Raw genomic sequence first — 13,655 nt, forward strand, 5'->3', positions numbered from 1 at the left:
GTTATTGCTTGAAATTGTATCAAGAGTGTGAACGTTTTCTTTTTTTGTGAGTGTTAAATTATCTTTACTTAGATTAGAAGTCTAGGCTTCTCGGCTAGGCGCCTTTGTTTACTTCTTACTGTAAGGTTGCTTTAAGAGAGACCTCCGATGATAATCTCGATCCCGACAAGCCACCTCCTACCTGCGTTTTCTTGCTTGATAAAATCTCCACTTTCTAATTCATGTCCCCAGTCCAATAACCTTCACCGGACAGTAGCTTTGAAAGGGGAAGAAAATAACGGTGAGCTGAACATATACATGAGACAACAAACTCAACTGCAAATGCATTTTTTTGATAATAACAATTTAACTTGATAAACATGTAATAGTGTCTGAGGTTAGGGCAAATTGTAAGGGTTTGTAAGGAAGTTTGATCCTCTCGTGCGTGTGTCTGTGTGTGTGTGTGTGTGTGTCTGTGTGTCTGTGTGTGTGTGTGTCCAGTTTGTAGGTGTCTGTTGTTGTCCAAGAGACCAGATGAAAGAGGGTATTAATTGAATGTAATATCTGATATTTCATGTGATTTAGTCTATATTTTGTTTGTTCAGTTCGCATTTTCGCTCGACTACACCTGAATTAAATTGGAATTTATCTATTCGTTTTATTTTGATTCCACTGACCGAGTCGTGATAAACTGTCATACTTTGCCCGTGCCAAAAAGGGGAACTTGTTGCACTCCGGTCTCCGGATATTGTTCAGTTGTGGCTTAATAATTTACCTTACATGAGGACAAGGTGGGAAACATTACTGCTTTCAGTTAGTCTCAGGTGATGGATTTCAGCGGAGCTCACGGTCCTTAGCTTGAACGAAAGACGTGTGCCGTAGCCTCAAACCCAGCACTGTAGGCGGAAAGGAACGCTCATCGCTTCGGCCAGACAAAACAGCGCGCTCCTCACGCGGCTGCATCAGTTGGCAGAGAAGACACCACTGGATACAGTAGGTTGTGAACGGCCAACGGGGACAAGAAAAAAGCCGTAGTCAAACACAGGTGCGAGGGTAATGTGACACTTTTACACATTATAATGTAGGCTAATTGTTAAACTCTACGAGAGACAGAGTTGTCAGTGTTTCATAATGCACGTAGCCTATTTGATATTGTGTTTCCCTCATGGACTTTTTATCATTCACAACGTATGTTAAGAGAAAATATTCATTGATAGCATGTGTTCTAGGCAACATGCTTCTCAAAAAATTGACTTTCTGCATGTGCTGTTTTTGCCAAAACCAAAATATAGCTATTCTAAGAACTTATGCTGTATCATGACACCAACCTCATTGGCTGTCTGATTCGCCTTTGTTAAATGAGATTTCAATTCTCCGTTTATGATCAAATGCGCTATGAAAAAGAGTTGAATTAATGACAATGAATGCATTTTCTTTTCATGGCACCTCGCGACATTGTATTATCTGTCAATGCTAGAGTTTTTGCCATCTACTGTAACTTGTCAAATATGTTGGGAATTGCTAGAAATTCAGTCAATGTAGATCAACAGCCTTGTTTTGCGAAATAATATTTGACCCTGGATCATTAACAGTGTTACATAATACAGCAGCACTAAATTGATTTCAGTCATATTGATTCTTGCAACCACATTGGTCACAACATATTCAGCTTGCATTATTTTTCATTGGGCTCCTTAACAACAAAAGGCATTTGGAATGTGTTTAATAAGCGGTTCAGTTTAAATGCCGCAATAATGAGCTTAGTTCTGTCTATTTGAAGGAAAATCTTACATTAAATACCCTTCATTTGTAAATATTTTACAGTATCTTACCACAACAGAAATGGTAGCATGACTGTCGGTCTCAACCAGGGGAGGTAGAAATCGGAGGACGGGCTAATTGTAATCCATACATTACAAATAAGCCCTTCCTCCGATTTCTACCTCCACCAGCCTCCACTGGTCTCAACATAAAGGTTCTGTGGGCTCCCTGGTTAGGCTTCAGGTGAAAGTCGATCTAAGTTTGATTAAACAGACACCTTTTCTCTATCTTCTAATCACGATAGCGGCGAAATAACATGTCAAGACGTCTACTGAAATCACTTCTAGTGAATAGAGATCAACAAATATTTCATTTTCATTAACGAGAAGTCTTCATTCTAATGTAAAATCTTGTGAGCTCTTGCATGTAGCTTATGTAGCTTATGTAAACATGAAGAAGATGTAATCTAGTTAACAAGAAGGTGCAGTGGAGGCACATGAATGTCATCCTGTAACAATAATATCAATAATGATAATAATGCTTATTGCAATAATTATAAATTCTGATAGTTATAGAAATAAGTCCCATTTCATCCAGACTATATGACTGTGCTTACACTGTGAAATAGGCTACACATTACAGTGAAAGAACATGTTTTACTTTTGGAATGGAATTCTGGTTCCTTACTGAATTGCTATTTCCCAAGACATGTAATCTCTCAAGAGCAATGGTGGAGCCTTGGGCTACACATGCTGGATAATCACTGCTGTTTCCTTCTCTTGAACCACCTAACCCCCCTCTCTCTTTCTCCATCCTGGAATTGATGTCCATGCACTGCAGTTACTGTAATTAATTAGTTTTTCTGAATTCATTCTTAATTGGATCATTGGACCATTGTTTGATGACCATTGTTTGAATAGTGTTGCATTGCTGCAAGTCACATATTAGTCAGTTGGTGGCGCTATAATGATTACATATCATACTTATTCTACTTGCACTGGTAGAGGAAAGCTGACCTTTAGTGATATAGCTTTAGGGAGTCATCTGTTATTCTTAGCAGTGCATTTGAGAGGACATGGGCAGGGGGAGGGATTCTGATGTACTATAGGAGAGATGTCTAGCTGTTGGTTGAATTCTAAAAGAAGAAGAGTTGAAGCAGCGTGGCAGCCCAGCAGGATTCTACTCTTGACATGAACGCTGATTGTCATGGAAATGTGCTACATGATGTGGAACATGTTGTCTTTGTGTTCTAATGATATCATACAGTCTTGATGATAAGGCATTGAAGTTCTCATCCATGCTGTTTGCTTGATGATATGCTGTTAATGCATCATTAGTTTTGGTCACTAGTAGACTGAGAAATATATCTCCATATTTTTCAGTCACTGCCTCATGATATTTGCATACTAACATTCATTCGGCTCTGGTTTGTAATAGTCTAATGAATCCATTGTCAGTGTTTCCACAGCCGTGACTGTGACCATACAACATATTTCAAAACCAAAACGAAGATGATTTGATATTGGAATGAGAATGTGAATTTGAAACTGATACTGATATACTGATATAAGATATAAAGCTGATATAACTGATACTGATATAAAGCACGGATAACATTAGCTATCAAGTTTGTCTTCTATAATCCATCTGATCTTGAGATAAGTAGATAGTGTAAGGATATTTTCCTGCAGCAGTTTCCAGGGCAGGGGTTAACTCTCATGCGTGGGTGACGAGGCATACACTTAATTTCACAAGGGTTTACTCTTGTATTTAATTTAATCTTTTAATCATTGTTTTCTCTTTCAGACAGAAAACAAGGACTGCAATCAATGTGCCATCAATAATGAAAACCCCCGCAAACTGAAACATACAATCAAGACACATGAAATATTGATGTTGAATTGAAACAACATACTAATATATTTGTATCCCAGCCTATGAAATAAGTTATTCTTCTTCCGGCATGGAGGTGCCTCACATGACCAATAGTAGCCAGGCCTGGTGGAAGGAGATGCCATGGGAGGACTCAGACGAGTGTCCGGCTTCACTGAGTGGCACCACCTTCCTGATTGTTGCCTACAGCACTGTGATCGCTGTTGGCCTAATCGGTAACACCTGCCTGGTGGTCATTATCACACGACAGAAGGAGATGCGGAATGTCACAAACATTTTCATCGCCAACCTCTCCTTCTCTGATATTCTCATGTGCATAGTGTGTTTGCCTGTCACAATTATTTACACTCTGATGGACCGCTGGATCCTAGGAGAGGCCCTCTGTAAGGTCACGCCCTTTGTCCAGTGTATATCTGTCACTGTGTCCATCTTCTCCATGGTCCTCATAGCGATGGAGCGCCACCAGCTCATCATTCATCCCACTGGTTGGAAGCCTGTAGTGCGCCACTCCTACCTGGCTGTGGCCATCACCTGGATGGTGGCCTGCTTAATCTCTCTGCCTTTCCTCTTTTTCAACGTCCTCTTACCCTTCAACTTGCCTTTCCAAAACCTGAGTACCCCCTTCAATGACTTCAGTGACCATCTCCTCTGTATGGAGCAATGGCCCTCCGAGCCCGACAGGCTGGCCTACACTACCTCCCTGCTGCTCTTCCAGTACTGCCTTCCTGTCATCCTCATCTTCGTCTGCTACCTCCGCATTTTCCTGCGTCTCAGGAAGAGGAAGGATATGGTGGAGCGGACCAGGGACTCCCGTCAGAAGAAAGCCAAGGGGTCTAAGAGGATCAACGCCATGCTAGCCTCCATTGTAGCAGTGTTTGCCCTCTGCTGGTTCCCACTCAACGTCTTCAACACAGTGTTTGATTGGAACCATCAGGCCATTTCAGTGTGTCAGCATGACATCATCTTCTCTGCCTGCCACCTCACAGCCATGGCTTCCACCTGTGTCAACCCCATCATCTATGGCTTCCTCAACAACAACTTCAAAAAAGAGCTCAAGTCCACTCTGTACCGCTGCCGCTGCTGGGGGGCACCAACGAGCTATGAGAGCTTTCCTCTCTCTATTGTCAGCACCGAGGTCACCAAGGGGTCAATCTTGAGCAAAGGATCCATCAGCATTAATTCATAGACCCAAACCACTCACAGAGAGGGAAAAAGACTTCAGCCTCCATTGTCTTGGTTATCAATTGAAGCTTGTCTTGTCTAGTTTTACGCAGGAGCAAGGGTTAGCATGTCTGGGGTTATAAACACCCATCAAGGGTGACTGTTGTGTGTCTTATTGGTTGTCCTATTCTGGGAACTAAGAGAGCACCTGCTGTAGCCTCAAGAGACCTCAATGACAGATGTGCATAAAAATAACACAGTTTTAGTTTGACTTCATCCAGGTCTTTGTCGTTGCCATCAGTCCTCCACACCCGTACCACAGAGCAACGCACATCCAGATGTATAGCTTTCGAAACATCGCTCTAGGTTTGTTGCTGTTGGTTTTCGCACTTCAACAACAAAGCCACCATTTCAATTCCAAGATTGTTAACTCTTGGGGTTTGCTTGTGTCAAGTGCAGCCCCGTGAATGTTTCACTGCTGAAATGCTTGTACATTCACCGCCTTTTTTGTTTTACTGACAGGAGCAAATGATGACGTTGCACCGCATTGCACTATGGTACGGGGACTGATGGCAGCGATAGTAGAGCTGAGTGACGTTAAACTAAGACCATCTTCATGCATGTCTGTCATTAGTTTTGTCGTGTCCACACCTTAGACTAGTTGCACTTATGACAGTGCAAAGGTCTTCATTGTAAGCATTATAGAGTCTGCCAGCATTATTCTGGAGATGTCAACTTTGTTGCAGTCAAATAGGAAAGAATTTGCATTGCACTATAGTAGTATTTAAAGTGTAATATAATGTGATTATTGTAAATCTACTGTACCATATACGATTACCAAATGTTATGCTCATGTCAATAAATAGACATGATAGTTTTTACTCATCTTGCCAAAGCCAGTTGTTCACTCAAAAAGATAATTAATAATAATAAGAGACTGTTATATTGTGTTAATCTCTCACATTTTACTCTGTTATCCTGGCTCTTAGAGTGTAACATGTTACTTTCTGTCTCTGTAAGATTCACTGTTATTATGCAGCAGCACTCTATCCTCCCTTTCTTCCAGCATTAGTGGCAGGCCCACCCTCTTTCGGAAACTAATTTACTGTATATGTATGTTAGGGATACCACTTTTTATACATATGCTTCAGAAATTATACTACATGTGAGGTTTATGGGAGGGTTCACAAGCTCACCAAGACAATTTGTTACTGATTTTATACTGAGAGTATTCTATTCTCAAACAGAAACCTTGGTTGTGGCTACAACTATTCTCAGAAATATTCAAATGATGTTAACATTGTGTGAGTAAGCGATTTGGAGTGCCATTGTGAACAACTATACCAGCTATTTCATGTACAGCACCTGTCACTGCCATTTTGTATTCCATCCACCAAGGTTTACTGTCAAATATATCACTGTCCTAGTGAAGGTTTTGTAATAAAAATATGCCATGCTACAACCATACATCAAGTGCCATATAACAAAACAAAAAGAGGCAGCAGTAGAGGATTTACTCTTTGAATGCAGTGCATGAAACAATATTCCTGCTCCTACTGTATTTGGAGGAGAGACTGAGGCAAATGTAACATCAGAATGTTTTGATTCAAATCAATACTGTGATCTAAACATCCTCTATAGAGACCTATAAATGGAATGAATGATCAGTAGACAGATGTAACTTTATTATATCAACAAATTACTGGTCTAGGTTGAGTGGTCTCGAGTAATAGAGTTAATTGCAAAAATTGTGACAATTGCCCCGGTCTCCCCTGTTGAAGCCCTCTAAATGTTTCTTGTACTGTATGTACAGTAATAGACCTGACACCCTGTTTGGATTACTGATGTGTGTCGTACTTCATATGTCACTTGTATTAGCTTGTGTAAATGCTAATTAAGAATATTAATGAGAATCAATCTTTTCACTATTTTCCATCACCATTGGCCACATACTACTTTTTGATGGTCAATCTCCCTCTCATTGCAGGAATGATTAATGTAACCAGCATGTGAAGACATTCCAGGAAATATACTTTCCTTTGATTTCTTTTGTCTGTCACTGAATTAAGACATTCCAGTTAATGCTTTGGTTTAAAGGGGGAACTTCCACAAAACAAAAACAGTGATGTTCCCCATAGCTGTATTACAAATTCTGTCCCTATCTGAAAGTCTGCTCTTCCTGTGTCTATCCCACAGGAAAGGGGCATATGTATTTATAGGGAGTATGAGTATAGTTTTACAGCAAGTATATCTGTCTATCTATTACTGTATATCTGCACCCCAGAGGCGAAAGCATTGCTGTGTTTTAACATGAACTAACTGTTAAACTAAGACTGTGTGATCCATAAGTGTAAATTAATGTCACCTCCAATGAGAAATGGGCGTGATCCCTGTGTGAAAACATTGTTCTTTAAGATTGCTTCGAAGGAAATTGAAACGCCCAATTTGTATTGTATTACTTTCAATAGGCAATTCTGAGAAGCTTGATAACTACGGCCCAGGTCAGATCATGTGTGTTTAGATGATGTGATTTAAGATTATTCCATGGTCTCAATACTTTTTGATTGAGAAGTGGAGAAAACTCTGAAGAGATTGATACGCAAATGAGAATGTAAAGCAGCAGACTTATAATCACTGAAGACACCTTTGTCCCCTGTCATTTTTACATTTGCAACCAGAGTTCTTGAACTGCTTTTGATATCTGCATAAGAGCATACCCAAAGTTCTCTGTTCAAAACATTACCTCTCACTATGAACAGCTGTATTATTGGCAATCTAGCTGGTCTACTTGGCCCTTTAATCCAGACCCTTTCAATATATGTTTGGACATAGCATGACTTCTATTTGCACTTCAAGCTCTCTTATTGCTTCATTTTCTTGTAGTACTGTATGTTCGGCTGTGGCTATTCTGTATCTGAAAAGCTGCTCCAACCATATTATTTGCTGTAGAATTGAGTGTCTATTGAAAGAATTTATATAAATGTATAGAGGATGTAAATTACAATTTGTGACGACGCAGTAAAACAAGGTACTGTGTCCATTTCTATCCATCTATTTCCTGTCCCTCCTTCTCTCTCTCTCTCTCTCTCTCGAATCCCTCACCTATTCAATTCTTATGCGACAGCATACAGTGTGCTGTGAAGCTGCAAGTTCATGAGTTATTCATAATTCACAGATGAGAAAGCAACCACATATTGTTGCTCAGTGAGATATGACTGCAGTTGAGTTTTACATTATTTTAGACTTCCACATATTTTCTGTTAAGTTTAATCTATATTGGAGTTAGTTTTGCTTATCACATACCCTGGCTCGGCCACTATAAATATTTCCAAATAAGCAGAATTTATATTTGCCCTCAGTTACCTAACATGAAGTGGTTTCTGGACCTGTTTTTGTGAACGATTATAAATAGTTCAAGTCAGAATATCCAACAAAATCTGTTTTCCATAACTTTTATAACCACAATATGAACATTTGTCCATTTCAAAGCACTAAGTTCAAATGTGGTCACTGAGCAAAGTCACAGTGGCCTGTGTGTAACCTCCACTTCTGTGCTAGAAAAACAGAACAACCTCATGAATATTATTCTCCTTTGTTCTCAACAGTTGAAGGGATCATATAGAGCAGTGTTGCCTCTTGAATTGTAATCCTGGTGCAAGAATGTGTGAGACGGCATCGAAACATGCCTCACAGGGGCAATAGGGTCATACTTGCATATTGACTCAGTATGTACTAGTTCCTTCAACTTGCTATTGAATTTTCCTAATTCCTATGTTGTTATTAGGCAATTCCTGATGCCCTTTGCCCTCATGGCTTTGGTTGCCTGGAAATAGGTGTGAACAATAGATCTATTGACCAATACATCATAAGGACGTTTGTATTTGAACCCTTGCTTCATCTCCTTCTGCCATAGACATGTCAGAGATTAAACTCTCAGACGACACCCGGCAAATGAATCTGCTTATAAAGGAGAGTCATCTGCTCCTCCACTTTCTGCCCAATCTGAATAAACCTCATCTTCCAGTCTTGTCTCTTTGTGTTGGATATTGTTTGTGTTAATGATCACATTTAAGTGCCTTGGGGGATCTTCACAGGTAAGAGAGAGGCTTCCAACCATCACCTCCTCCCAGAAATATGAAACATAGTTCAGAATATGGAAGGTTCTAAATGTACCAGAATTGTTCTCAGCAGCATATGGAAGAACACCAGAACTGGTTATAGCTGACCTTTTAAAAGGTAAATTACACATATGGCTATTGCTTTACACTGTGGGCCTTTGCCTACATCCTCATACAGTATCTGCAACATTAGCTTCAAATTAAACCTACACCAAACAATTAATTCTGCCGAAAACACCAACAATTTCTATGTATTATTTGTTATACAAAGGTACATACATATAATCACTGTATTACATAGAAACGATTAATGAGTGCCTTGTGTAACACACAGAACAGAAGTGAACACTGTAGACAATGAAATGTCAGGTATCAACATGATTCTAAAGCATGTTGCCATTGCATCTCACCACTTTGTCTATGTATGTATACTTTCTCTGTATGTCTATTTTTTTCATCTGTATTCTATTTTATCATTTTAGCATGCAGAGTAAAAACCCTGCATAATTTACCTAGCTACTTTTTTTGCAAACTGTTCCCCCCTGATTAATTTATGTGGCACTGCTGTCTATAAGTGATGCTTCCCCTCTACAGGGCAGAATGGAATTAGTTAATTGTGCCACCTGTGCTTTCAACACACATGCACACGTGCATGCACACACACACACACACACACACACACACACACACACACACACACACACTTTTGTTTACTGTTTTTTTTTAACTTTGCATTCTTTTGCCTAAAGGTCACAGTTGTGCAGTAAAGATAAGTAAAGGAAGTACACAACAAACATACCATCAACAATCAACATGTTTTCTCATCATGTGATGTCATTGGTCAAATGCAATGTCCATCATTGCCTCAAAATTGAAGCTGTAGCTTCTACATCCGAATGCTGCTGTGGTTGCTTGGTTATAGCTTCTACTGTGTTCCAGTGGGTGATCTTGTACATAGTTAAGTCTATGCCAGCTTTTTGGACCCTCAGTGACAGAAAAGTGGGTCCAAGTTGATGCATTTATCAACACAATAAATGTGATCAGTGTAGCTTCATTAGAACTTTCCCATGCAATCTTCTCAAGTGAGCTTGATGACTTGATAAAGGTAATGCTGAGTGGTAAATGACTGTAAGGTTGCAAAGTGCTATGCGGAAAAGACATTATTATTATTTGTTATTTGGACAATGGTCAGTTGCAGTCTCATCTACTAGGTTACATTCTGAACGCTCATTAAGACTGTTAATTGGATTCCCTAACTGACGGCGGAGGGCTCTCTCCCATAAAGCTTCAGAAGTAGAAATTGCTTTGTGTGAAAATCAGTCCAAGATCCCTGAAGCTTCAAGCACCTATCTACAATTTCCTTACTGGAAATGCAATATTAATGTATGAGGCCTGAAACAATTGTAAGCCTCTGTCTTCTCAGCAGGTTGTCACAGATTCATTTTGTTTATCTGCTGAGAGACAAGTCTCTGTGAGACCAATTAGAGCTACCCTGGAAGACCTTGCAGCTTTTGGAAGAAACTAAATACAGTCTGTGTTGCCATGAAACAGGTGTTCTGGGTAGAGTGTACCTTACCTGTAACTACTACTTCTCTTGCCTACATTAAATGTAATATAAATGCCTTATTCAAAATGACAAGGTATATGGTCCAAAAAAAATAAGATAATTGTGCTGTAACTCCATTTGCTGTGTTGTAGATTAATGTGCCAATATTTTAAAATGCAATCACTGTAAAGCTAAGTGAGCTATTGTCTTCTTAAACTCAGTATGAACAGTGTTCATCTTGTGTATAGTTTTATACTCTAAAGTAGATCAGTTTTTCGTTTTTAGGACATGACAAATGTGCATAATTCTTACCTTATCAAATCCATTTAATACAGGATAATACTCTATCCAAATAGTGCACAGCGTATGTGCAATGCAAGTGTTTGCAATTTCGTCAACAAGATAGCCCATAGAAGTGATTATCTGGCTAGTGTGTTTGCTGAGTATGACCAGGGTGACAGACACATAGAAACACTTTGAAAACACAATTTACATTGGAGATAAGAAAATGGCCAACCTTCAGTTGTCAACAGGATATTACATGTCATTGTCTCATTGTGACATTTCTTTTATGAATTCAACTGAATAGTCTTATTTAATTTGTTTGAATTCCAAACTACAGTATGGTCAAGCACATACTTAATTACATCATTTCTTTAGTTAGTTAATTGACATGAATATGGCTTTTGTGAGCCAAAAGGTGGTTATAGTGAGATGGCGGTTTAGGACACAGACTGAATGCTAATAATAATAATACTAATTAGATGCATTGTCTTTACTATTGAGTGGAGACAGGTAGTGTATGGAGTCTTTAGTCTGAATGAGAGTATAACAACTGGATCTAGAGTCAATAGTCTGTTGAACAATTGTTTCTCACGCTGTCCTCTACATTCTAAAAGTTGCATTTTATCATACATTTTATTAAACCCATATCCATAGGAATAACGATTATAGACGTTGTTCTCCTTTCTCTGTGCCCCTACCCTACTACTCAAACATCACACAAAAAAATCTCTGGAGAAACATCCAATGTTTTAAGTTGTATTTCAGTGCCCCCTGGTGGTAAAATAAACAGAGCGCAAACTCTGTCCAAATCGTGCACCCAATTTACCACTTATTCCGATAGGCTGGCTACTACGTACAACGCTCTGGGTGTTGCACATAGAACCATAATAAATAGTAATATAATGTTTTAGTTGTCCATCCATACAGCTGTTCTATAAGAATAACACATTTCTTTCTGCAGCGTTAAACGTTGCAATATGCAGAACGCCTGAGCGGAAAAAAAGAAGAGAAGAAAGAAAGATTCGTAGAGTGAAGAGGTAGACAGGTGTATCACGATGGAGTCCTACGATATAATAGCGGATCAGCCTGTGGTGATTGATAATGTAAGTCTCGCTTGCTGATGGTTGAGTGTCGGAAATGCATCACTCAGCATGCCTCATTCTGTGGTCGTTCGTCTGTTCTGCAGCTCGCGAGTTAGATGGTTTAGTTGGATAGTTTGCATTAGCTTGTGAACAATCTGGTTAACCACCATCATAAAGTCCTCTCTGCAGACTTTTGTATCTTACATCCCTGTCATACACAAAAGTATGTAGTCAGAGGGGACTTAAGTTTGGCTAAGCATTACCATCACATTCTGCAAAGCAGATGGGTCTTATTCAGTAATAGCTTGCATGCCTGCCTGCAACCTTGTGTGAAATGGGAGGAGGTGGTTCAGCATGCGAATGAACTGTGGCAGAACCTGATGTGAGACCAGATGTGAAATCCTCATCATATACTTGAAAGCATCCTTCCATGTGTTAAACAGGAACACCATTAAACACATAGCCTACTACTGCCTGAAGAGTCAGATTAAACATACACAGTCGCCTCAAATAGTGCCTTGTGCTGATGCCTTGTCCTTAGAAGTGTCTCATGACCATTTGCTGCAACCACAGAACAAACAAGATCATCTGTGTTGATGTCAGAGCCACCCTCAATCCCCATTATGTGTCCCGATTTCATTTGAATTATGATTTTAGAATTCAGACTGCCTGTCTTTGACTGTAGTTCTGTTGTTAATAGGTCTTTGTTGTGTTTCTGACCCTATCTCTTTCAGGGATCTGGTGCTGTGAAACCTGGCTTTGCAGGAGACCAGATTCCTAAATACTGCTTCCCAAACTGGTAAGATAACACCCTCAGCTAGCTACAATTGCAACCCGACTGTTTCCCATTCGGGTTGCACACAAATGCATAGACGAAAACAGAAAAACACACGGCCACGTTCTATCGCTGAATATAAAACATAGGATATCTTGAAGCGATAGAGTGTGACGATGTGCTGTTTTCGTTTATATAATTGTGTGCAACCCGAATGGTAAGCAGTCGGGTTGCAGTTGCAGCTAAACCCCTCAACCATCTCACCATTAGCCTACCTACACCATCAAATATTACTGGGATAATCCATGTGTTTACCTTCTAGTGTGGGTCGACCTAAGCATGTTCAAGTGATGGCAGGTGCTCTGGAGGGAGATTTCTTTATTGGCCCAAAAGCGGAGGTAGCCTTCCCCTTTTGATTGTCTCTCTACCAGTGACTGATGCTCGTAGCCCTATTATGTAACTCATATTGTGAAATGGTCTTTATGTGCCTAACATTTTAAAATATAATTATATTTCCTTTAATTTAGGCACATCTAGTGTCTAGGCTGAGTTAGACCAGTATTGAGCACCAGTTGTAGTCTCTGTGTGGTTGTAGGAACACCGGGGGCTCTTGCCTGTGTGGTACCCCATGGAGCATGGTATCATGAACTATTGGAATGACATGGAGCTATGGCAATATGTGTACTCAAAAGAGCAACTACAGACCTTTTCTTTTTGTGGTTACACACACACACACCTTTTCTGGTTAGTCTTCTGCTCAGTGACTCTTTATGTAGATTGAATACTTGTTATACAGTACATTGGCACTAAAGTTGTGATTGAATCATGAGATGATAAGAAAAATGTGAAGTGAATGTGAAGCTCATCAGGGCTCAATTACAGGTTTTGAGGACAGTGTAGGCCCTGCTAACTTATTTAGTTAATTAACTAACTGAGTTTGAAAGAGTCTTGACTTCACTTTGCCTCTCCTAATATCCCTCAGCATCCTGTGCTGCTAACAGAGGCCCCTTTGAACCCAAGTAAAAACCGTGAGAGGCTGGCAGACAGACTCAGAA

At 39.8% G+C, this 13,655-nt stretch overlaps 1 protein-coding gene across 1 annotated transcript; it reads left to right on the forward strand.

The window, feature by feature from the left end:
• Nucleotides 1-246: 246 nt before the first annotated feature.
• npy8br (neuropeptide Y receptor Y8b) lies at nucleotides 247-8,795 on the forward strand. Its single transcript, XM_083673334.1, has 2 exons — nucleotides 247-280; nucleotides 3,547-8,795. The coding sequence occupies exon 2, from the start codon at nucleotides 3,704-3,706 to the stop codon at nucleotides 4,817-4,819; it is 1,116 nt and encodes a 371-aa protein (XP_083529460.1). The 5' UTR covers nucleotides 247-280; nucleotides 3,547-3,703; the 3' UTR covers nucleotides 4,820-8,795.
• The last annotated feature ends 4,860 nt before the right edge of the window (nucleotides 8,796-13,655 follow it).

This window comes from Argentina silus, assembly GCF_951799395.1.
Source record: "Argentina silus genome assembly, chromosome: 7".
Lineage (NCBI taxonomy): Eukaryota > Metazoa > Chordata > Actinopteri > Argentiniformes > Argentinidae > Argentina > Argentina silus.

Bases quoted from the DNA above. Each gene is read 5' to 3' on its own strand.
- npy8br (XM_083673334.1), top strand. From the start codon at position 3,704: ATGGAGGTGCCTCACATGACCAATAGTAGCCAGGCCTGGTGGAAGGAG.